Raw genomic sequence first — 26,069 nt, 5'->3', positions numbered from 1 at the left:
AAATGCTTTTTACAGCCACAAGGAATTGTGGGATATAAGTATCTTTCTTAAAGGATGCGCCGGTGTTTCTTCTGCGTAAATAGATGTAAACACTGAAGTTCCTTTGCTGAGATAATCTGAATAACTCTTAAAAAGGCTGATGCTTAGACATTTCTGGGTCATTTCACGCAGTTTGGAAGCAAACAAGACCATTCAACTGCATCTGATGTCTCAGTTAGAAGAGGACGCTATGCTGTCTGTCATGGGCCCTCGGGTAAATCCCCACCTTCCCTTCAGCCATTGCAATGTTTTCTGATATAATCTAATCTGTTACATAGAAAAGCCGCTGCTGGTCATTTGAGGATTTTCAGAAGAAAGTTAGGTGTTTTCCAAGAAGAAAACAAGAAGCCACAAAGATGTGACAAAAAAATGCTTTCAGAATCACAAACCAGTCATTCATCAGTTCGCTCATGTTAACTTGAGCAATCGTGCCCTCTCATTAAACTAGCATAGGGCTACCCAGGCTTTCAGACGGGGCCTTGTTCTAAACAAGCCTCTATCACAAATAATTAACAAGAGACAAACATTTATTGCAACGTATCCATTTATTTCACTCCACTACAAAATTATATAATCATTTGAACTATGATACAGTTTCCACATATACATAATGTACAGTTTAAAGAGAAGCTGAGGATATGTTACAGTGGGTAGTGTCTACATCATTTAATATAACAAAGGAGCATGCAGGTCCTCACTTTGCCACGTTTTCCCTTTAAGCTTTTGATTTTTTTCAGTAAATCTTTTATATTTAGTTGAAATGGTCTTTTTTAAATACTGATAAAAAAAAAGAATATAGTTATGTTAGTGCAGTGTGGCTGAAGTCCTCAGAATTGCTCTGGCTGCATTGTAATGCATCCTCTCCTCGTGTTTTTTTCTTTCTAAATGCAGCACAGCCCCGCACAATGAAGCGGGTTCAACATATCCAGGGTTTCTTTCAGTTATGTGCCTTAACTAACCCTAACAATAAAGCTCTTGCTAAGTGGCGCTATGAAGCTGGTTATCAACTCAGGATGTGAGCCCAGGTTTTCCAGCTCCGGCTTATTTCATTTATACCCCCAACTCCAAAAAATGTTGGGATGTGTAAAATGTACAAATAAAAAAAAAATAAAAATCAGAAAGCAATGATTTTCAAATCTAATAAAGTAAAATTTTTGTCATGATAGAACATAGGAACATTTAGAAATTTTCACTATTCATGAAAAATATTTACATATCTTGAATTTGATGGCAGAAATGTATCAAAAAAGCTGAGATGGGCCATATTTACCACTCACTCACTCATTTAGCAGCAGTTTTTACATGGAGACCAGCTGCTGGACCTTTGGGAGAGGAACGGTCTGTGGTTGTCTTTGTAATGTGTTACGGGTCATTGACAAGATACTTTCAAATGGTAAAAAGTCTGCAGGCAGGATAGTCTGGCATCTTCACGAATCGCCGTGATTTTGTAACAGATGCAGTACACGGTTTAGCATCGTGTTCAGAGTCATTTTTTAGTTTAAATTCATGGAAAGAGGTTTCCATGGCAAAAAAAGTCTGTTGTTACTGCAGAGTCCAAATATCCCAGCCATGCAACTTCATTCATCAGCTGTCCCTTACACAGATTGCCTAAGGATTTTCTAAATGTTTTCATGATGGAAAGTACTACAGATGATGAAACACTCAAAGTCTTGTTGATTTTACACTGAAGAACATAATCTTTAAATTATTCCATGATTTGTATTAGACGGTTTTGATAGACTGCCGTCTCTAACGTGCTCTTCTTCTGTAGCCAGTCATCTTACTGACTTGTTGCCAATTAAATAAATTTGCCCAACATTTTCCTCCAGCTGTTTCTTGTCCACCATTCCACTTCTTTGTGTTGCTGCTGTCAAATTCAAGTTAAGGTCCCTTTTTTATAAAATAGGAAAAAGTCTCATTTTGAAAATTTGACTTATTTTTAACTTTTTTTTTAAGATCTGTAAATCGCTGCAGTCTTTTACTTCAATTTTGTACAGCTTCCCGGTTTCTGAGGGTTTGTTCATTTTGTTTGGATTGGAGCAAACGGGCTGGCATCAAATTACCAATCATATCTTCTCACAGTCTGAAAAGCAAAACGGCTGCTGTGAAACTAAAGGAAGTATAAACCTAAATGGAACTAGTTTTTATACAACTGTAATTACTATTATAGAAAACAAAAAACATATCAGATCATTCATTAATCCAGTCATTATTTCCTGGTGTCTCATGTTAAACACGGTAAGTCTGTGGGTTTTTGTAGGCAGAACAGAAACCAACTAGAAACTACATGGTTCTGAAAACACCGCTGCAAAAATCATGTATCTATACTTTTACATGCTAACTGCATTTTCATTAAAAGATGAGATAGACCATTATGCAACAAACAACTGGAAGCGTACTGTATTCACACGTGGACTAAATGGGATATTTCCATCACTAAAATTCTGAGGAAAACTGAAACAGTGTTTACTTTTACTCCCACTACAATCAGTCTGGTATTGCTTCATATATTCATATCCGTCACATTTGTCAAGCACAATTCACACAGATGCGAATAAAGCTAGTAAAATTTAACTTTTTAATTTATAAATAAACATTGCAAAAAGTTCCATCTGACCCAATGTTGTTTGCAGTTTGGTAAACTCCACAGTACAAATATAGAAGAGAGATTTCCATCACTGCAAGAAGAAATGTGTTCGTTTTTTCCTGAAAGTATTAAAATTTTGTCTTATTTTTACTTAAATGTGACAGAAAGGAAAGGACTCTAACACCACCTACTGTCTATTTGTTTCTTGAAAAATGTTAAAATGTAACTATCCCACTCATATTTATCAAAGTGCTGCAGTGCTTCCAGAGCGGAAGAGACGCTGGCCTAGAAACTAAATTGGTTTAAGAAGAAAGTGTCAGACAACAGTGCAGATAACTTCTTTTTAGGGTTGAGGGCTGAATACAGACTGAAAGACCAGTATGTCATGTTAAAAGATCCAGTAAGGATTTAAACTAAAATACAACAATCTAGAAGTTTAGAAAACCGTCCATATCGAATTATTTACGTCTCAATATTTTTAATGAATATTTTCTGCTCTTTTCCGCTGAGTCATTTATTTATTTAATGACTTAGTCTTCCAGCACTATACAAGGTGTAAGATGAGACTCCAAATCCTCCTCATGGACATAAAATGTGAGTGTGCCACACTTTTACAGATTTTTCTTTTCTTTTTGTGATTAAGAAAAGAAATTAATTTAAAATTTTATTATTGCATAATGTGCAGTTAACCAAGTTTTCAGTACTCACACCAAGCTGCGACTCGTTCCACAAAGGCACCGTTACAGGCCGAGGAGAGAGGATGGCATTAGGTAGTGTGCAGGACAAGGAGTTAAACAGATTTTATCATCTGTCAGACTTATCGACTGGTCAAGCTCTGACACCAGCAAACACAATTCCCTCATCTCTAAATAGTGTTAGGTCTCTAAAGTACGGCACGGCCTTTTTCTGCACCAGTCTTACACATATTTTCCTCGTCCAGCTGTGCTGGAAAATATGCAGGTCTCTCTCCTTTATTGATCACAAAACCAAAGAGAGCAAGGTTTAATCCAGCGTAACTTAAAAGGCCTTACCATTTATCCAAACAGGAAGAGAACCATGCCTAAAAATCCAGAGCATGTTTTTATGTTTTTTTTAATTAAGTGTTTGTTGCTCTCTCAGGTTCTGGAGGAGAAGTTGATCCCAGTCACCATCTTCTGGATCTTCTCTTCATTCCTCAGTATGTTGGACCTCACTGCACAAATCTTGTCCTGTTGGTCTTTGATCAGCTGCTCCAGCTCAGCCAGCTCAGCTTTAAGAGGCTCCACGGCTCTGTCGGTCGCACTGCAGCGAATATAAACCAAAAACAAGCAAAAAGCATCACTTAAGCTCATGAACTGCACACAAACAATGCATAGTTAATGACAGATGAGTTGATTCTGATGAGCTGGCTGGTTGTGCACAATGATGAAACGACTGATATTCATTTTCTGTGCCAGTTTTCTTTTTCTCACCCAGCCTCAAACAGACCAGTGCCTGTGTTTCTTATTGCATTAAAAAACAAGGAAAAAACAGGGATCAGCTGCACAAAAAAACCTATAAAACTATTGTAAAAAATTTTAATAAAAAGGGCTGAATTCACATTGTTTGTTTTTGACTAAAGCATGTTAAACACATTTCATTAAGACTGTAGTAAGCTGAAAAAAAGAAACAAGCAGAACATGTCTCTATTATCTTTGAACAAAATCTTTTTTTTTTTTGTTTGTTAATTGTAACAGAATAATTGTCTTACTTATTTCCCGAAAAACACGTGTGTGTTCATGTTGTCAGAGGCAAATAATATTCGTAGTATTAGAAAGAAGCTTGCATAATGGAGCCATTACATCATTTAGTCTAAGAAATAACTTTCAACCTAACAATTAACATGGCATGTGTGACAAACAAACCTCTGCTCCTGCAGCAAGGCCTGCGCATGCTCCTTATTCTCCCGCCGCCATGTGTGCAGCTCAGCCTGCATGGCATCCATGTCCTCCTGGATGTAGTCCATGATCTTACCCAAAGGTAGGGAACTCCGGCACACCATCTGAATGGACGAGCGAAGCCGCTCAATCTCCCGCGACACCATTTCCCGCTCCTTCTTACGCGCTGCTTCAGACACCAGGTTCTGAAAGAGAATAGTAGAAGAAATTTGGGGAATTAAAATGATGATACTGACCTCATTAAGTATGCAAACATCACATTTTTAACCCTGTATGTTGACATTTGAAAAACTGTTGAAAAGCTCTGGTAGGCAGCTTTACTAAATACGTTCATATGCAGTTATGTTGTAAAAACGCTCTAGTGTTGGACTGAACTTTAATCTTCATGTGGAAAGCCCACCATGATACTACAGCACTAAGGATTGGACAGATGAAGCAGATCAGGAAAAGCTCCATTTTGTGTCCACAAGCGTAATATGGCCTTTTAAATCTTGTTTATATGGTAAAAAGGATCTGAAGGTGCCATGCAGCATCCCCTCACTAAGGTGAAAAGAAGTCATGCATTGTGCAGTTGTATATTATTTGACACAAGACGTTCGTGGCGTTTTTATGTTTATAAGAAAACCATCATTTTTTTCTTTTTTGGTATTTCCAGAAAAGTCCTCATTGAGTGCACACATAAGGCCACTCCATCACCTGGTTAGAGCAAACCACAGAGACAAGAACGGTAGGAATAAATAGGAATTTTAAAAAAAATTTTTTATATAACTAATTTAGATTAATTTGAGGGCGTTTCTAGGGCTCTAGAGTCAGCTAAATCTCCTGAGAAGCCCATCACTGCAGGTGAGGTCATCCTAGTCAAACACAACTCTGCATGTCTTGACCTCTCATCTTTTCTCTAACTCAGTAGGAAGATCTGAGAGCCATCATTTCATCAGATGTTATAGAAACTTGCGTTTGCGCATCCTGACTTTTTTTCCATAATTCCTCTTGAGTTGGAGCAGTTGAGTTGAAGTGAAGCGGGTCATTGATACCTTCAAATATGATCTCCTTTGGAGATAATTCAACCTGGAAACGGACCACAAGGCCCGCAGATGAAGTATACAAACAACTGAGTAGCACGCTGGTTTCTGTCGCTACAACTGTACCAGTTCTACATCCAATGTAAGCCAGGCAATCAGAACAATGTGACTTTTTTTGTCTCATAATGCTGTTGGCGAGTCTGCCAAAGGAAGAGAAGAGTTCCATGCAGTGTTCTCCATTATACCCTATCCTTTAACACAGCTGATTTTCCTTCTATTTTAAGTTGTTTTTTTAACCACCTAAATCCAAAAGGATCCTAAATAAAATGTCTGAACACACCAAGAAAAACTACTTTTAAAATTATCTGAAATATTTAACATAAAGCAACATATCAACAGTCGTACGAACACACGCAGAAATGACTGGTGTTTCTGTAGACCAAAACATAAACTCTCTTTAGGAATTCCACCTTTGCCAGCATGATCTCAAATGCCCAGAACCAGAGCAAGGCTGCATTTAGTGGTTTAGGATTTCAAGGCTAAAAATGTTAAAGAGGAATTCTACTAAGCTAGCTGTATATACAAAGATCAAACATGCTGCTGAATTGTGTTGGTTAAGTAGGGGGACTGGCTGACTGACTGTTGAAGGCTTCCAGTGTATGGTGTGCCGCTGAAGGAGGGTTCGCTATATCCCAATTATTCTCAGTCCCTTGATGGTGTAAAGGAGGGGAAGGTATTAGGGAAGGAACTCCCTTGGCAGAAAGCAAACCCCAGGATGTTTGCTCAGCTGGACTTTGCAAGGCCTGTGTGTGTTTGTAACGTGAAGGTACTCAGTACTGCAACCTTAAAGTCACTCTTACACACACACACACACACACGCACACCTACAAACACTCGTCAGGGGATCAGGCAAAGCATACGCTGAACACATATAAACCCCCACCCACGATCTCAGTCTTTAACTCTTGTTTATTTTAGAAACTGGCTGTGGCAGTGGGGTTATTTTACTACAGGATTGAGTAACAACTACTACACTTTTGCCTCCTTTCAAGTTCAACTCTGGGCCCAAATTGAGCTATTTAGATCCACAGATGGGAGCACCTGCCTTAATGAGGCAGCAGAATTCATACAACAGCGTGTAAACTAAGTGACAGCTTCCTCTTCAAAACATCCAATGTCTCAGATGCTGCTCATACTGTATGCCGGGCGCAGCATTTGCCTTATCATGCCATCTCCTCAAACAAACCAAACAGCTAACTAATCCAAATCTTGACAGGCAGCTTGACATGTCAAGACCACACTGTAGAGATGACATCAAACATTATTCTTTGCCTCCATTTCTTTTCAAGGAGTGAGTACACATTTCTGACGGCCTCACTTTGTTGCCGGTTTGTGGTGACTCAAGAGTGTGAGAGTTGAAATGTCTCGGCCCAGCAGTCCCCGTGCAATGTGGGTGGCTTTCCACTGAGCGCTATGAACACTGCAGCTAGACAAATAGTCTATGGCTCATTCGGTCAGCCTAGCTGTGGTTTTGGTCTGCATAACCTAGACAAGACCAAGGCTCCTTTCTATTTGCTGTGCCTTTGCCACCCGCCCTCCCTTCCCTTCTCCATCTCAGTTGGAAAATAAAAAACTTAGTGTGAAAACATGACCCCTTGTTCGTGTGCACTCTGTCTTGGTAGATATAAATCACAGCTTTATGGAGGTCTCTGTCAGGGTCTACGAGACCTGTGCACTGCTAGTTTTCCTTTTTCTCACCCAGATCACACAACAATATTTAGATGTGGTGACCACAGAGGAGCAAGAGGTGATGGAGGAGGCAGGCTTTCCACGTTATGTAGACAATGACAAAAACATAAGGCAACAGGGATGACACAGCTTTGGCCGGCACTAGAAAAGAAGGGGTGGATGAATAAGAAAATTTCCCTTTTACAGCAACAGCATTTTTGCTAGCAGTTAAAGTGTATTTGGTTTTCAACACACTGCTTGTGCATTAGTTTATGACCTTTAAATAATGACACTGTATAGTATGTGTGTTGTTGCTCTTCCCTAATCTTAAGACTTAAGATCTAAAACCTCTTCTGTTTTACATGATTTTATAAGACAATAGCACATATGAGAGTTTTTCCTATTCTTTGCTTGACCATTTACATTATTTGAAAATAAAATGCTTGTTGAAATTAAGCTTTTCTTCAAAAAAGGTCCTCAAAATAATTAGTTATCCTTTAAGAACAACACCATGAAAATGTCATAACACAAATAACACTTCGGTCCAGTTTAATGTGAAAGTTCCCCAGTTAGTCCACACCTTATTAGCTTAATTAGGAAATACGTGCAAAAATGTGACTCATAGACTGCTTTTGGGACTTTTCTGGAAACAGAGGAAAAACATTCTTCAAAGCTTCCTCCGACAAGAAAAATGGCTCACAAGAACAGACCCTCTTAATACCCTAGCAGCCTTTGGGGTATCATTAACTAGAAAAACAATAATTTAGCCACCAGCCCTCCAACTGATTGTGAGAGATCAGTTTCTCTTATAAACAGACCTGTTCATATTCATTAACATTTTTTTGCTGCCAATAATCACTGCTTATTTTTTAGATTAGTTGTGATCAAAACAAAGACGATTGGAAACAAATGCCAAAGCTGTTACACCCACCATCAATTTATCATCATCTTAAGTATATATTAGGGTCGTCACAGAAGGCTAGTTGAAGTTGTTGAAGATAATCAGCCTCAAAAAATGAAAAAAATATGATTATTAGGGGCAATATATGATATCAGGTTTTGTTGATGAAGGTTATAGATCATCTATCTAGCTACCTGGGAGCTTATGGGAAGTGGTGTACTTGCTACTGGTGTCCATTCGGAGACACTGGTACACATCCAGAGTGTTTTTACAGGGTGTTCCTGAAGAAAAATGCTCTGCGAGGTGAGGCAGGAGCGAATCACAGAATAAGAACAAGCTCTGCACATTGTTTACATGCTTCCTGGCCATTTTTCATAAAAATAGGCTATTCAACATCCAGTTAGATAATAAAAATAGCTTGGAGTCAGTGAGGTGAGGAGAGATCCACTGAGGTTACAGGATGTTGTTCTAAGGTCACTGTAGGCCCCTGGGGAGATGATGGTAATCACCACCCTGCAGTATGGGGTGAGCTGAGACAGACCACTAGCTCTTCTGCAGTAAAAGAAAATGGAAACTCTGTCCTAAGAGGAAAAAAGTCATTGCAGAGTTTAGTAGGCATGACTTTTGGATCAAAAACTTATGGCTGCCTTCGGGTTGGTGCTCTTAAACTCCACCAAACTCCTACAATAAGCCTATATTCTCTCTACAAAAGTTATAAGACTAATGCAATGCCACAGGGTCATTTCCTTGTGTTTCCACAAGAAACGCTGGATGTTTATGAAGACACAGAGGTCTGCAGAGAGGGGTATTTATTTTCTTGACAATCCTGCAGAGAGTATTTTGGCCCTTCTCCTGCGTGACTCTCACTCAACAGCCATCCATTTGTATGCCACAGGGTTTATTTATACATTACAGACCTTCATCAAGGCTAATTTGATGGGGGTAAAGAAATGGGGAAAAGAGTACACAAAAATTCTTATGAAAACGCAGCTGTTGCAAAGGGCAGATTCTGTCTAAATAAAAAGAGAAGTATCTTGGAATAATATACAATGCTGACAAGGGGTCATGAGGAGGGTCATCCCCATAAATATACAGCAAATGCTTTGGTCTCTCTCTCTCTCTCACACACACACACACACACACAGAAAGGTGGGACCAGGCAAAACACCATCCTGCTTCTGTTTAAATGTTCTTTTTTCTTTACCAGTGCTGCATGAGCAAAATAATTATAGGAATGATGAAGAACAGAAATTACAATATAGTTGGCATAAAGCCTTAATTTAGCTTAATTTACTAAATGTTTGAAAAGCACTTTTTTTCTGCTGGGCCTTATATCAAATCCAACTCATTGGAGTACACTCTGATACATACAGATATTTAAGAAATGTATTAAAACAGCTGTTTCAAGCTTGTTAAACCAAATGGAATGAGGAAGCTCAATATTTACATTTTTGTCTAAGTGTGTATTACCATGACAAAAAAAAAAAAAAAAAAAAAGAAATAGAAAAAAATAAAGGGCTCCATTAAGCTGACCTCTACACCCTTTTATGTCAGGAAGGAAGTCATTATAGCTCTTTAAACAGCTGACGAGGCAAGGCCAGTAATGATTGAGGGCTGGACCGAACAGTTCATGGCTCCAATAAGCAGGTGTCCCTGCACTAAGCTGCTCCTGCAGAGCACGCGGGATACTGTGATACTCTGAGACGGCTCTTTGGAGGCCCTGAAAATTGATGAGGCTGCATTCAGAAAATGAGGGTAATCTCTACAAGGCTGTGCTCATGTTTCACAAAGATCTCTGCTCTTTTGAATGTTTTGTCTGTGTGCATCTGTTTGAGGTGGTCAGATACACGAAAACTGCACTTAACACTCGCACACATATGTGAAGTTTCTTGAATGAAGGGGCTCTAAATTCCTGACAAGCTATTTCAGTTTCCTGCTGGTTAAGCTTCGACAACTTCAGGTGTGAGTTATGAGCGATGGTGTCTTGAGGTCGCAGTTGGGAAGAGATAGATCAGGGGCCTTTCTGGATGAGTGACAGGCCAAAACAGTGTATCCATCACAGTCAGGGTGGTCAGTTAGGATGGGACGCAGGAAAAGCATGCTTCACTAAAGTGGACCACCCAAAACAGACGGCATACACCACCTCACACCACGGAGAACAGACCAAACTGTAAACTTCAGTCAGTTTCATACTCCAAATATTGATGAAAGCGCTTTCTGGCTGATAAATCAGCAGAGCAAAGCCCATGAGCATCAGCAGTGGTGTGTCACCTTGAGACGACTGGTTGATCATATGAGACATCAAGTTGAAATGAAAGGAAGTGACAGAAAGAATCAGTGTTGAGTGTAACAGGTTACAAAGTGAAGCATTAGAGAACTCAGCTGTGCACATTGTTGTCACAAATCAAACTAAGAAGGAAAATATTGAGAGAAAAAGCTAATTCCTCTGTGATTCTTCGTGACAAGAGCAGTCAGTGAAATGTTTGTTGTGGATGGGTGATAAGAAAAAGTCTACTTTAGATTTGTGGAAGTACCTGCAGGATTAGATAAACTCAGATGAGCATCAGCTATGGGACAACACTGGTTAGCTGTATATTTGGTTAAAGCTGATGCTCAGAAGGAAACTAATAAACAAGTTGCTGGTTATGTGATGAAGGAGATGCTTCCAACAACTGTAGGAACACCATCTTTCTTTAGGATCATCACTAAAATCTGAATTTCTTGTTAAGCTGTTTGTATTGAAGCCCATACACTTGGTTTTTTGCTTTTATAACATAATCATTAAATAATTTTCCCTCTTCCTACAATAATGTCCTCTTGCATTTCTTTGTTGAATTAGCCATGCTTCGACCACTGCGTTGATATCCAATTCCTAGTATGTGATGCGGTGCCGTAAAGAAAAATATTGCTGCAAAGTGATGCCCCCGGGACAGAAAAAAAAAACTTTGTGAAGTGAGATTTCTCAGCCCACATATGTCAATGTCAGTGTGCCATCAAAACAAGTCAGAGACACAGAGTTTTAAAGTTGGAAAGTTATGCGGTGCTACTTTAATAAAGTGATGCAAAGGCAAAGGGAATATTGCATCTGTCATTCCTGCCATTAACCTTCGCACCATACACTATAAACAGTGGTCATCAACTCCAGACCTCCAGATCTATCATCCTGCAGGTTTTGGTGTTTCCCTGCTGCAACACACCTGATACAAATCAATGGCTCATTAACAGGCTGGTGCAGAAGTTGACAACACGTTGTTGGAGAACCTTTTCATTTGAATCAGGTGTGTTGTGTCAGGGAAACACTAAAACCTGCAGGATCAGGCAGCGTAAATGCATTCAGTAAATAAGAAACTGCAAAGGGATGTTAATAATTGTTAATGCCAAACAAATCTAAACAGTGAACATCTTTATCCTTACTCTCCTTCACAGTCTTTAAGGTCAGCTGATGAGCTGCTGTTAGTTCAGAGGGGATCAGGCTTTTGGCTCCAGCCCCAAATTATGGAATGGGTTGCCACTACATATCAGGCAGTCTTCTTCACGTCTTCTTTTAAATCTGATTTAAAGACTCATATTTTTTCCCTGGTGGTCAGCACAGCATGGGTTGCTGGTTTTGTGTGCGAGCTGAGATTTCTACCGGTGTTTTTTGTCCGTTTCATTCATTTATTACTACTTTTTTTTTTTTTTTTCAGCCATTGTCGTGTTTTATGGTGCTTTATAGATAACTCTTGGGTTGGATTTTGGATTTATTGCTGTATTGACAAAATTTAGAGGATTTACAATCTCAATAACTGAATAAAGAATGAGCTGTGATCATGTCTTTTTTTAAAGTAATCAGCAGGCTTTTTTTTCTTTTAAATGGTGCAGAAAGCAAAAAAGTCTGTAATCCTGAAAACTTAAAACATGCCAAAAATGTTGAGCAACCCCAAGAAAACAAGCTCATTTTGCTCCAGACATCTAGATGTGTGTATCAATTGTGTGTGGTCTGTTAGGGACCACTCTTGCTTGTCTGCTTATTAGCCCTTGAGCTTCACTGAAGGGGAACATATTTGTGGTTTCAAGGCGCTGCAATTACACCTCCTCACTCCATTTGTTTACATCTTTTCTTTTGATAAAAGCCAGGTTTGTGGGGTGAAAACACTGGGAGTAAGCTTCCCAGAAAGAAAAGCTAAAAGAAGTGATGTATTTGTTTCACCTGGGTTAAAAGTCAATGAGCTGACAGACAGGAACAAGGCTAATAGTGCCCTCTAGTGGAGAGAGAAAATATGACTAAAAGCTGTGGTACCTACCTGTTCTTTAGATTTTGGGGACGGTGGTGTTAATTCAAAGTCTTTCTTTGTCTCAAGGATCTTTTTCACAAGGCCACCTGCGATAAGGTGAACAACAAAAAGATTGATCAGTACTTTAAATAAAATGAAGGAAAAATGAAAGGATAAACAGAGAAATGTAACTGCGTACCATGTTTCTCTTCACTGTCTAGTTCTTGTGCAGGTTCCTGTAATAGAGGAAAACAGCGGATTAGTACCTGAAGTTTATTTTTTCTCTGATAAAACCAATGCTTAGGTTACCTACTCTATGTATTTCAGGAGCATCTGGGGGTTGAGCGACTGCCTCCTCCACAAGAAATTGTTCATCTTCATCTTCCTCATCCTCAGACAGCCTCTTCCCATCCATGATGACAGTTGATGGGGGCTTGGCACTTGACAGCCTTTAAGAAATTAACTTTTATTTTTTATTGCAATATCAACTACTTTCACTGAATAGACAAAGCAGAAGAATGAATTCACAAGGTGGGTTACTACTGCTGTACATCGGTCACCTTTCAGTCGGGGTCACGTCGGTGTGGCTCTCTTGTCTCTTTATTCGAGGGGGTGCTGGGCGAGCGCTGCTCGGCCGTGCTATTCTTCTGCTGCTGTTCAGAAAAAGGTCATACATAAGTGAAAAAATAATCTCCCAATCTAACAGCTGGTTTCAGGCCTACATTTATTTTTTTTTATTTGACAAAAACAAGTTTTACAGGCTGTTACTTTGACAGTTTATTTTAAGCAAGCAAAGACTGTGTTAATACGCCTCAGAGATTTTCCAAATGTCCACTTTGTGACAGCCACACTGAGCGATTCAGACTTCAGGAAGGTGATTGTTGCTCTGGACAACATTGGGAATATTAATAACAGCTGCTGAAACACAGCTGCCCAGCCAGCCGATCGTAACCAATTAGTCAGCAGAAGAACAGGACCTGCCTCGGTATCCAAACTGTGAAATCTACTGGAACTGATCCTGGAAACTGACCACATTTTTAAATAAACCACATCAGTAAACCTCTGATATATTCTCAACAGAAACATTTTGCGCTTCATAAATATTCTATCAAGCATAATATTACATTTACTGTATATTGTTAAAGTTTTACCCATATTGTGTGAGACTGACGGATTAATAAAAGCAGCTTTAGTACTGGAAGGCAGTGATGTTATGGATAAAAAAAACTTATGTCTGAAAGCACACTGTAAGGTGCCTCTAAGTAAATCTTAAGTGAGTGAGAGTAAAAGGAAGGGTTGGCTTCACAGACCTGGAAGCCATGTCAGATGGCACAGAGGATCCTCCAGCGTCTCCGTTTTCCTGAGGAACGGGTCTCTGAGCCGACTGAGCATCTCCGTCTGTAAATGAAAAGCAATGATTAAAGGTCAGCTTTAGATAACAGAGCAATGATTATGCACGACGTGAGCATGGAGGATGTTGAGACTTCATGAAACACTGCTCAAACACATTTGCCTTGAGGTCCTTCATTTATTCTTGAATGACTCCACTGTTAACAAGAAAGATGACCATTTAAAAATTTCCCATAGAGATTTTTAGCCTGTGGAAATCCTGGATTTGTAGACCTACAGTGGTTATAACACTGAGAAGGTCCTCCTCAGGACACTAAAGGAGTTCTGACCAGTCAGGATGTGGACAAATGATACCCGAGGGTATCTTGGAGAGCGTGGTAGAACATTAGTGATGGATTCTTTGGGTCCTGTGCCTGCTTTTCACACATCCCATCAGATCCTATCGGACCGGTAAATGGGCAGTTTATAGTTCACAGGCAGCACATACCTGACTACATTTCTTTGCAATGATTTATCACAGTCACTTTGGACTAAGTTAATATTCTTGATTCAAGAGGAAAAGAAAACAAGCTTTGATGTAGTCTTTTAGATATGAGGCTTAACTGGCTTAACTTGCTTTTACCAAGTAGGGACAGACTATAGGGTCCATACATACTGTAATGTTATCCCTTTGAACATATCTGAACTTTTCTCAAACGTCTTACTCAGGCGTGGCACCGTGGGTTTGGTCAGAAATCTATAGACCATTAAGCCCAATGAAACAAAGTCACCAACGCTCATCCTAACAAATAAACTTGAATGACTTGATCTGTACTTTAACAAACAGTATTGTTATTCTTAATAACTCACTGAGTCATCCAGCCACTCCAGTATACTTCAAACTGGTGTAACTGGTGTCAATACAATCCACCTGTATTACTGTAGTCTAACTAGTCTGCTCATAATGCATTTCAGGCAGAGTGAACAAAGTCTCTTGTAATGGTAGCTCTTGTCTACAGGAAACTTTCTAGCTATATTTATTAAAACCTTGTCATATTCTTCTCCGCAAAGAGCTGCATCAGAGACAGAGATAACACTCACCTCCTTCACTGTCAGATTCATCTGTTGGGATAATAAAAGAAGTCTTTGTTAAGTTCCCTTCTACTACAAACATCAGTCAACAAGTCATCAGACTGCAGTTTAAAAACAGGTTCATTAACAGATTATGTTATTATGTTTAGGAATATTTTATATTAATCTCGGTTCTTTGATCCATTATTGCTTCTGGTTCTCTAAAGGAAGTAGGTTCAACAGAAAGATATCAACTACATTTTGATGAAGTTCCTGTTTCAACTGCATTACACTACTGGTCAAAAGATTTACTACACCCCAAATTTTCCAGTTCTTCATTAAGGTTCCAGCATTTTAGTCTTTGTTGTAATAAAAGTAAAGCGCAAATAAATAACATGAATTAACAAAGAAATAATGAAACTCATTTCTGAACTAAAATGTTTTTAAACTCATCAAAGCAGATGTCAGCTGAACACACTCATTGCAATCTTTTCACAATGGAAACAAAAATGGTCAACTGACCCGCCTATCACACCGATTGTTGACTCTCAGAAACCCGACTTTTGATTCTGTCCTGATTTTGGGTCTACCAGACCTCTTTGTCAGTTTCCCCCAGTGTTTCAGTGCCTTTTGATGGGGAAGGAGACTGGAGTGACAATTCCCCTGTTAATTGCTTTTTTTCTTGTCTTCACCTCTACCAAGGCAGGGGTTATGTTTTCAGCAGTGTCTGTCTGTCTGTATTAGCAACATAACTCAGGCCAAATTACATCAGCATGCCACCGCTACAGAAGGAAATAATCACGGGCTGCACGATTTCAGTACCACTCTTTTCACTTGTCATGAATATGATTGTTAAGTCTTTTGAGCTGGAACGTAGATGGCCAAAATCAAGATCAGGGACACAGCAGCCTCCCATAAGAGCCTTTATGGATGACCTAACAGTCATGACATTGGTTCCAGGATGCAGGTGGCTCCTTCAGGAGCTTTAATGGCTCATCCAGTGGGCAAGGATGAGCTTCAAGCCCGCTAAGTCCAGGTCTCTGTTCCTGAAAAAGGATAGTTCCGCTTTGCCCTGGGAGAGACCAAAATTCCCTCAGTGACTGAAAAACTTATAAAGACTCTGGACAAGACGTTCGACAGCTCCCTGAAGGACTCAGCAGCCATACATCAAACCAAGTGTAACCAGGCAACCTGGCTCACAGACACTGACAAATCTGGTCTTCCATTAAAATGTAAAGTCTGGATCTATTAGCACTATCAGTCTTGCCTAGAATACTCTGGACCCTTCTAGTCTACAAGGTGCCAATAATAACTGTGGAGGCACTAGATAAGTCCATCAGCAGGTTTTGGTTGTTTTCCAAAACCGCAGTACGACCTAGCCCGTGGAAAGGAAAGGCGCCAGCTGGTTCAGGACGAGATTCAAGCGCAAGTGGAGGAAGAATAATATAGCAAGATAGGAGCATGGATTCAATGGGAGCAGGCAGAATCCCACAAGATCACCTGGGCAGAGCTTTGAATCAAGTTTCTCATATAATCAGTCTATGACGTCTTTCCAAGCCCAGCCAACTTGCCAGAAGAGGGGCACCCTAGAACGCACCTTGAACTGCTGCCTAAAAGGGCTTGGAGAGATATGGTACGGCTGGCGCCATGATAAAGTTTTAAGAACTTTGGCAGACTCCATCTCCACAGCAATCCAGCTCAGTAAGACCCAGGTCGCCTCCAAACAGTCAAATAATCTCCTCCATTAGACGGAACATGACGCTCATCAACATGAGCCGAACTCTACAGGGGGGCTCCTCACCACCACTCGGGACTGGCAGCTTCAAGTTGACCTCAGTAATCAGCTCAAGTTTCCAGTCAACATCACATCTACATCTCTCCGCACAGACACAGTATCAACATCCGTGTCTACTTAGCAAGTGGTTCCCCTGGAGCTGACTGTGCCCTAGGAGGACCGAATGGACGAGGCCAATGAGCATAAGAGGACTTAATACACTGAGCTTATTACAGAATGCCAGAGTAATGGCTGGAAAGCCAGCTGTGAGCCAGTTAAGGTTGGGTGCCGAGGCTTCGCTGGACATTCACTACTGCGAACGCTCAAACTCCTTGGAATCAAAGGACCACAATCTAGGAGAGCCATCAAAAACACTCTAGAGGCCGCAGAGAGGGCTTCAAGGTGGCTGTGGATCCGTAGGGGCGATCCGTGGAACAACATGTCATTTGGACACAAGCAGGGACTAAACACCCCTGTCTGGGTCACCCGGGTGAGGGTATATGAAGATTAAAGACCCAAAACAACAACAACAAAAAAAAAAAGGCTTGGTGGTGGTCTGCACTCTCTGAATACTTTTTTTAATTGCAACACACTACTGTCTGCACAGTTATTCAAATAATGCTCCCAAGCATTTGGTATAACAATGTGTTCCAACACTCCTTCAGTTCTTATAGGTGTCCCACATTTTCTTGATAACTTACAACTGCATTAATCACACCAACATATGGCAGCAAAACAGCTTTAAGTTGTTAACCTATTCCTGCTCCCTGAAAAAGACCCTTTTATATATTTGTGAAATTTACATTATTTTTCAGTTTTGGGGATCATGACTTTTTTTAAAACATCTGATGGTTCAACACTTAAATTTGTACCATTTCAAGCTATTTATTGGACTGATGTTCTAATTCTTTTGACCGGTAGTGTATATTTTCCATCTAAACTAATCTGATCAGCACAGATGATTGAAAAACAACAGTACTGAGTGTAGAATGAGGAGCTGCAAGATGTTACCTTGACCTCCAATTTTGGGTCTCCTCCTCTGCCCTTTGGCAGATGAAGGTCGAGGTATTCTGGCCGGACTGTCATTCTGCTAAAGAAGAGAAGTTATATTTCATTTAGAATGACGAGGCCCTCTGCACAGCTCTTAGTGTCTTGTAATCACCTTCCTCACTATACATGAGACATTTTCTTTATTAAATTGACTAAACCACATCTAATTAAGAAGGCAACCCAACATGTGAAGCTATGAACAGGTCAATAAACGGATGGTGTCTCCTGGTTTTTGGACTGGTACTGTATAATGTTTAAAGTATAAAAAGAAGGGTCACAAAAAAGGAAATTCTGCACTGACCACACTGCAGCACTGGAGACGTTCAAAATAAAAACAGAAGTAGATTGTAAGGACCCGAACAAGTACTTAGTAATACAGGCAGATTTCCACTGAATTATGTGCTTTTACAGCAATGTAAAATCTTACCTGGTTCCCAACTACTTCTGTGGGCTGTACAAACAAAGAACACAGATTCTGGGCTTAGCAACTCTACATTATACACCTATTCCCAAATACTTCCAAAGAAGAAGAAGATGAAAAAAAAGTGAAAAAAAAAGTAGATATCCAAGCTAAAGCTATAGCAGTAGTCACAACATTTAAACACCTAACTGTCTTTAACATACAGGCCTATCATCTACTGATCATCTCTGCAAGCTGTTATTACCTCTTCAACTGGGTTTGGTTCCTTGCAAGATTGTGAAGTACAACAGAAAATCATTTACAATTTATTTTAACCAGTATAATTTGTCAGGTTTTATTTCAATTGAAAACAAGACCAAAATCCTTCACCAAATGTATTTCTTAAATGATTTACTGTCAGAAAGAAAACTCAAAGCAACTCCACTTTGTCTCACCTGCCCCCAAAAAAAGAAAGAACTTACTGCTGGCACAGTTTTGGCTGTTTTGCTGTTAAACTCCTCAGGACTAGGTTTCTGCTGCAGCTCTTCTGACTCTCTGGCCTGAGCACAAACAAGCTGCATGTAAATGTTGCTCTGTGCTGCCGACATAACAGATATGTGAGTGAGGTAAAGTTGCATACCTTGTTAATGCTGCTCTCATCACTTTTATTCCTCTCGTCCTTGTCTCTGTGTCGCTCTTTGTCTCTTTGTTTTTCCTTTCCTCTTTCTCGATCTCTATGAGAATCTCTCTCTTTTGTCTTTTCTCTGTCTTTATCCCGTTCTCGATCCCTTTCCTTTTCTTTCTCCTTGTCCTTGTCTCTGGCTCGCCCTTTGTCTCGCTCCTTGTCCCGCTCTCGGTCTCGACTTTTGTCTTTGTCGTGCTGCTCCTGCTCACCGCCGTGGTGCTTGTCAGAGCGATCGCGGTCTCTGTGTCGGCTCTCCTGCTCTTTGGGTTGGTCTGGATCTTTCAGGTCCCGGCTGCTGCTGCGCTCTGTTATCTTTTTCTTTTCCTGAAATCGTTCACACCAACAAAGTGGGTAAGACTCCCGTTTACATCATATGCACGATTGTACAACAAGATTTTAGCAAGTTGAGGACTTACCTCTCGATCTAAATGACGATCGCGTCCCTCTCTGTTCTCCTTGCCTTGAGACCGAGAGGTGCCGGCCTTGGTTTTCAAGTCCACCTTCTCTCCTGCTATCACTCGCTTCACTGCTTCATCACTGGACATCTGCAGAACAAATGAAGGAAAAATACTCTAATACAGCAAAACTCAGGATGTGTGTGAGTAATAATTCAGATGATAATGAGCGCTGAGGAAAGTCTTTCAATGACTGTCAAGAATTTAAATCCTATTTAAAATCTTCTCTGCTATCTTAATAACAGCCAATTCCCACTGCACAGCTCTAAGAAAACATTTAAACAATCAAGACGTGTTTACATGTTCTTGAAAGCAACTCTTATCCCTGATGAATCTGCTCATCTGTTCATCTCCAGGGTTCAGTTGAAATATTCCCAAGTTCCCCCTGAGGCAACCGTTTTCTCAGGAGTGTTATATTTTAATGTTAAAAAATAACACATGCCAAGTTTTGTTTTTACATGCTTAGTTTTATATAACAATATTTGCATTTCCAGTATAACAGAGACTAAACTGAGTAAACACATTAATTTAATTTAAGAGTTTTTAGTTTAATTTTCCCAGTGTGTGTGTGTGTGTGTGTGTGTGTGTGTGTGTGTGTGTGTGTGTGTGTGTGAGTGAGTGATTTCTCTAAAATACAGACCTTGCTGAGGCAGCACGAGGCAATGGCCTGCAGCAGCTCATTGGTTTTCTCGGGCTCGTGGCCGGCAACAATCCGAGCAGGCTTTGCCGCCAGGGGCTCGCCACTCACCAACATCACAACATCTATGGCTTTCTGAAGGAAGGCTATTTTAGAGTCTTTATCCTAGAAACAAAAAAGATGTGATGAGAAGACAAGTCAACACAGAAAATATGAAGCAGAGGAAGTAAAAGTAGGTGAACTTAGCAGAAGTCATTTTCCTGAACCAAAAAAAAAAAAAATTGTCATACCTTTCTGAACACCTCACAACTCACTGCATTGCCTGCTAATGATTTAGTAAGTATACAATACAGCATTGTGAAGAGAATGAGTCCTTAGAGGTAAAGATGGACGATGGGAAAATTATTTAACAATTTAAAACAAAAGTTCCTCAGAGTAAAATTGCAAAGAATCTGAGCTGGGCAATTGGTGTCCTGTATATCACAGTTTCATTTCTATAGTGTTATATGTATATATTTATAGTGTTAAGATATAATGAAATATTTGCTAAATGCGAGGGGTGTACTCACTTCTGTGAGATACTCTATTTCTGTATGCCCAAAATCCATAGCAGAAGGCTTGGATTTTTTTCTGGGTCTTTAGGCAGCACCGTTTCAACAACACATACTAAATACTATGATGTAAGAAAACTGCATGGATTCAAAAGAGCCATTCAGTGAATAGAGACTGTCACTGCAATGACTAATAAAAGCTGAACAAAAGCACATCTGAAAGACATCACAGCACATTTATCTTGACTTGAGCTTATTTAGAACGGAGATGAAACAGAAAACAATACTGCAAAATCAAAAATCTTAAATTAATTTATAGAAATCGTGAATGCTACATCCTCCAGGCTAAAGATGAGAGGGACTATTTACTGTTTATCAGCACACAGTTTCATTTTCATTATGGTGGGAGGGTATATTAGTGCACATGGAATGATTAGACATTTGTGACAGAAACCTCGATACCGAACAACATTACAAGATCTGGAGCATGACAGGCTGCCATCCACATAACACGTGCTAAGGGGAAGGTCTTGCTTATTTTAACAAACAACAATCTAAGCATGACCAGGCGGCATGGCTCCACATGTTCAGGTGCTAAACTGGCCCACAGTTGCTAAACTGCGGAAGGAAAACAAAAATAACAAAAGGAGGTCTCAAAGCTTTGAAACCTGAAATTTTGTATCACTCCTTTTGTTTTAAATACTACAATCACTGGTCTTTTTTACATCCCAAACATTTATAAGCTGTTTAAGGGCAAAGCAATATTTTAGTAAGGATGTTCCCAAGAAACAAAACTCATCTCATGCCCAAAGGCAATATCATCACAACATTAATGAGATGGATTATCTTGATTCATAAAAGGTCAATCTAAAGAAAAAGAAACAACTAACTGATACTGAAAACAGAAACCAGGCTAAGCAGTGACCAGTTAATCAGTCTGTTGCTTATGAAAATCTGCCAACTTGTAACATGAGAACTCATATCTGGTAGAAGCACCTGACCCTTCTGTGTCACATCTGATAAAGAGCTGACCTTTGCTGTGTTAATTCCTTTATGAAAATTCTATTCAGTCACATAATCCTACAGCAGCTTTGATCGGTGGTACTAATCAAATGGCATTGAAACAGAGGAGGACATGTAGGCAAGTCATCCAATAACACACCTCAGGTCTACTCCTGGGGCAAAGACCTGACAAACATTAAAATGAAAAAGCGTTCTTCTTCCATGACATTCTTCTTATCGTATTACATTACAACCAAACAGATCGGTTTCGGGATGTTTTTGTAACAGACCAAAACAAATGTGTTAAAAATGGTGATGTTAAACTGAGAAAAATCTAAAACTAAAAGAAAAGCGGGTATATGTGTTCACCCTATTTGCAATGTCTCGAGCAGCATGATGAAGACCGAAGATCTGTCCAAACAAAGATCTGAAGAACCACAGATTAAAATTTGGGAGTTAAAAAATACCAACAATCCAAAATTCCCTCAGAGATTAAAGGGAAAAAAAATGACACAATAACAAATCTGCTAATAAAAGGCTCCCTGATGTGCAAACCCGTTATGCAAAATCCCGCTGTTGGTCACACGAAGGAAAGTGATATTATCTTTGAAGTATGAAATCAATTTTAGTGGGTGTCATCTGTAAATTGTTGTTAAAAATATACAATGGCCCTTGCTTTTGGGTATGAAAACAAAACAAAGGAAGGTATACATTCAAATATACATGGGGAAAAGGGACTACATTCGAAGAGTTCACAGTCTGAGCAGAGATTCCAGATGTCCCTCTCCCCAGTCACCTTTTCCAGCTCTGCCAGGGAGACTCCGAGGTGACCACAGGTCACCTAAGAGATGGAAACTTCCCAACAGCTCCTGGCTCTAGCTTGAGATCTCCTCCCTGGGTACAACCTCAAAACACTCCCCCTTGGGGAAATATCAGGAAAGCATCCTCACCAGATACCACAACTACTTCAGCTGGCTACCATGGCGCAGAAGAACAGTGACTTTACTCTGAGGGGGCTTTATTAAAGGATTATTTAAATACATTTAAATACATTTTTCAAAATGTGAGAATAAAAACATGAGGTTGTTAAACAAATCTGGAGCACATCTGCTGACTGAAGACATCAAGGCTTTAAAATATGCATGAAAAAAGATCTTAATCTTTGAATATCAATCAGCTTTTAAAAACAAACTTTACTAGAAAATGCACCAACATTACTGAGTGATGAACATAAAAATGTCAAATGCACATTAAATTACAGTTTGTTGCCTATTAAAGTCTGTAGGAATTGTTTATTGCTAACATTTATCTAAAGTAAACTGAGAGGACTCAGTCTTCCCATCCAGTTTTAATTTGGGATCAACTTGCGAGCAGCAGACTTGAGTTCTGACACCTTCACAAATGCTCTCAGTCATTCACTGCTAGACTTTCTCACTCAGAGCATGTCACCCAGTCAGCGTGTTCAGTTACTTGACACACACACACTTATACACTCTCCAAATGTCCAGAGTAATACGTGGATATCCTTAAAAACATAAAGTTCCTTAAGGAGACAAAAGGCAAGCTCGGAAACAGTCTTAGTAGCAAAGGAAAACAGGAATAAGATTAAGAAAAATTCCATCAGTTTTATGTAACTGGAGGCTAAAAGGTGACAGACGTAGAGTGTAATCAGCTTACCTTTACACTGTCTGACTTCATTTCATTTTCTTCATACAGGCCTTTCATAAAACCAGTCGTTCTGATGACCTAAAAGTGGCAAAAAATAATAACTGTTTCATTGTTTTGTATTTCAAAAACTTCAACATGTACAGGAAACCATATCCACAGTTTATCCCAGCTTCCAGTTTAATTTAGCGTATATACAGCAAAAGCTCAACTCTGCATTGTATTTATGAAGTTTTACCATATGTAACATTTACTGCAGGCTAAAATGAACAATATGATTAAACAGTTTTTACGTTAATTTGTAGTATATTCTCTGGACACAGATCCAGACACTCTGCTAATCAGAGTAAAAAAGTCACACACATGTTCACTTGATCAATTATACACGAGCCTACAGTGAAATATAAGACAATGAAGTAGGTGCAATGTGAGAATGAGACCTTAACTTTTTTTTAAAGAGATTTTATGCTGTCTGACACCTAATGTCGAACTAGCCTGTTATATAAAAGATGTAAGACAAACTTATTCATATTGAGATCAGATGTGATTTTATTCTAGCTTTTATAAAAAAAAGGGATAGAGATTAAGCATTTATTATTGCTCATGCTGCGATTTCTGTGGTAATTTGTTGCATTTGTAACTGGAGTTGTAACTGCAGCACCACTTTAAATGGGACTCTTTTAGTTTAAGAATCCCAATTTAAATTTACCAGTTTGATCAGTTAGAGAACTTAATAAAAACACGTTTTTATCCAGTCTTCATTGTAGTTAGCTGACTTAGGGTACACCTGAGCTTAACAGCTGAACCAAAAAAAAAAAAAAAAAGACGACTGTCCAACAATGAGCGACGTGTATATCCACATTAAGAACCACACTCAGCTTGTTTCATAAGAAGCTTTGACAAGTTACATAGCAAGAAAAGTGTCTCTTTTAAACATTCTGTACAGCGAACACAACGTAATTCTTGATTAGTTATCAGGTTAGTTGTAACTAGCTGTTCAACATTAGCGTGATTGGTTCTAACGACCAGACAAATGTTGCTAACTACAGAGTAAAAATTCGCCAGGAGAGGACTAAGTTGGTTTGTTGATCCTGGTGTAGGCTCAGGTCGCGCCTAGCAACTGGGCAACGCTGTTGATATGGTTAGCTAAGCAGCTAATTGGCAATCGAGCATTTGTCCTTTTCGTTTATACGCAAAAATTGACTTGGAAATTAAACTACTGTAACTACATGACTGACATCATTCGAGTTACAACTGAGGACTAAAACGGCAAACTCGGGAATGTTGCTTAATATTTGCTAACTCCCTCCATGAGCTAAGTTTGTGCTACAGTTGCTGTATTAGCCAGCTAACTTGTTCCTTAAGTCTGTGTTTTAAAATCGTTCAGGTTCCGTTAGCACTGTCTTTTACAGAAAATGAAAAAATAAGCTTTGTTGGCATAAAATAAACGACAGTCTCTTGATATTAACAGGTGGCATTTCAGTCTCACCTCACTAAAGATGTCATGAAGGTATCGAAACGGCGGCTTGCTTAGCAGTTTCTCAGTTAGCGGTGGTTTCTTAATCACTTTGCCCAACGTGTCCTGGGTCTTTTTTACAACTGCCGCATTCATGGCAGCAGTAGAAAGTAAAGCTAAGCACTTTAACCGCGGAAAGTAAGACAAAAACTAATCCGGAGGGCAACACTCAGAGGTTCTATCGGCTGGTTGCTATGTCAATATTCAGCAATCCCACAGTGCATCTCTGATTAAGACTGCGCCTGCGCTAAGGGCCTAGGGTTGCTAAGCATTTCGTGTCCATAGCAACAGCTAACAATCGGCAAAAAGCTGCAAACACCAGAGAGTTGATAGATGAATACACTCTGCAACAACAAGCGTCCTTAAAGTTAAATTAACGCATAAGAGCCCGACGTCACATATTTGTCACATACAGTTTCTGAAACATTTTGCTTCAATTTATGGTATAAACTTTGCTCAAAATCCTGTTGAACACAATCTGATAATCGTCTTCTGTCCGAAACGTCTGTCTGTCACCCCATATATATATATATGGGGTGAAGCCGCCGTTTGGGATATTCCAAGAAAAAGAAATTGAAAATTGAAAAAAAGAAGAAGAAAAAAAAAAGAAACTACATTTCTTATGAGATCTATATTTAAAAACATTAGTTAGTTCTATAGTATGTTTAGCCATCTATCAAAAGCCATTGTGGCAAGTCCAGAGAGCCACTTGTGGCTCTGGAGCCACAGGTTGCAGATCCTTGGATTAGATAGATATATTAATGACACATTTCAAACTGTTGAACAATTGGAAAATGTTGCACATTCTTGGCATACCATTACTGCTCTGTCTGCAGTATCAGAGAAGTTTTGAAATCCAGGATATGGTCCAGCAGCTGTTTCTGGACAACAGACTGAATTAAAAATTTAGCACTAGCACAGTTCACTTTCTCAAGGAAGTCTTTTCATGTTTAAAGCAAAATGTTGCAAATATTCTACAAGTCTGTGCTGGAGAGTACAGCCAACTTTGCAGATGTCAATAAGGGCCAAGGCATGAAAACCAGAGACTCAAAGAAACTAAACAAACTCATAACGAAAGGTAGTTTTGTGCTGGAGTCAACTCTAGTACTGAAGAAAATAATGCTGCAATGGCTGTTCAACAAAAACATGGACAATGCTGCAAACTCTCTACATAACAAAACGACCAAACTATGACAGGTATTCAGTCAGAGGCTTCTTCAGGTCTGATGCAACAAAGAACAGTAGAGGAGGTCATTCCTGCCCATTACAATATACACAATGACTTTATGGCAAATCCCGAATAACTAAGTAAAAACAATTTACATTTTCTGAGACAAAAATAATCACTTCTTTTTCTAGAGTTAAATTTGAACTAGAGTGAAGGTTTTAGGTTGGACGAGGCTGGGTTGTGGTTAGATTTTGGATTTGGATGTCCACAGTGAATTGAAGTCAGTGCAATTTCCCAATAAGCATAACTGCAAACTTATG

General features: G+C 39.4%; 1 protein-coding gene across 5 annotated transcripts; it reads right to left on the bottom strand.

Moving 5' to 3' along the window:
* Nucleotides 1-592: 592 nt before the first annotated feature.
* On the bottom strand, nt 593-24,813 carry traf3ip1 (TNF receptor-associated factor 3 interacting protein 1). Of its 5 annotated transcripts, none has more exons than XM_042002501.1 (16): nt 24,555-24,813; nt 23,078-23,146; nt 19,851-20,012; nt 19,172-19,300; nt 18,711-19,079; nt 18,553-18,630; nt 18,098-18,121; nt 17,632-17,710; nt 14,877-14,897; nt 13,757-13,844; nt 13,007-13,099; nt 12,760-12,895; nt 12,646-12,682; nt 12,477-12,553; nt 4,510-4,727; nt 593-3,907 (listed from the first exon to the last, which is right to left on the bottom strand). In XM_042002501.1, exons 1-16 carry the CDS (start codon nt 24,675-24,677, stop codon nt 3,742-3,744), a joined length of 1,869 nt encoding a protein of 622 aa, XP_041858435.1. In that variant the 5' UTR covers nt 24,678-24,813; the 3' UTR covers nt 593-3,741. The 5 variants fall into 5 exon arrangements, with proteins under 5 accessions (XP_041858435.1, XP_041858437.1, XP_041858436.1 ...); XM_042002503.1 differs by having other exon boundaries at nt 13,007-13,096; XM_042002502.1 differs by having other exon boundaries at nt 17,632-17,707.
* Between the last annotated feature and the right edge of the window lie 1,256 nt (nt 24,814-26,069).

This window comes from Melanotaenia boesemani, chromosome 12 (genome assembly GCF_017639745.1).
Source record: "Melanotaenia boesemani isolate fMelBoe1 chromosome 12, fMelBoe1.pri, whole genome shotgun sequence".
In the NCBI taxonomy this organism is placed as follows: domain Eukaryota; kingdom Metazoa; phylum Chordata; class Actinopteri; order Atheriniformes; family Melanotaeniidae; genus Melanotaenia; species Melanotaenia boesemani.
The sequence above is the reverse complement of the archived record's forward strand: the minus strand, read 5'-3'. Positions and strand labels throughout refer to the sequence as shown.

What these genes read in the sequence shown, in the direction of transcription:
- traf3ip1 (XM_042002501.1), bottom strand. Translation starts at nt 24,677, where the DNA reads ATGAATGCGGCAGTTGTAAAAAAGACCCAGGACACGTTGGGCAAAGTG. An exon ending in CCCCAAAATCTAAAGAACAG is followed by an intron (nt 4,728 to 12,476) that starts GTAGGTACCACA and finishes ATTCTCTTTCAG; the next exon opens with AACCTGGTGTCTGAAGCAGC. An exon ending in GCCTTGCTGCAGGAGCAGAG is followed by an intron (nt 3,908 to 4,509) that starts GTTTGTTTGTCA and finishes TATTCGCTGCAG; the next exon opens with TGCGACCGACAGAGCCGTGG.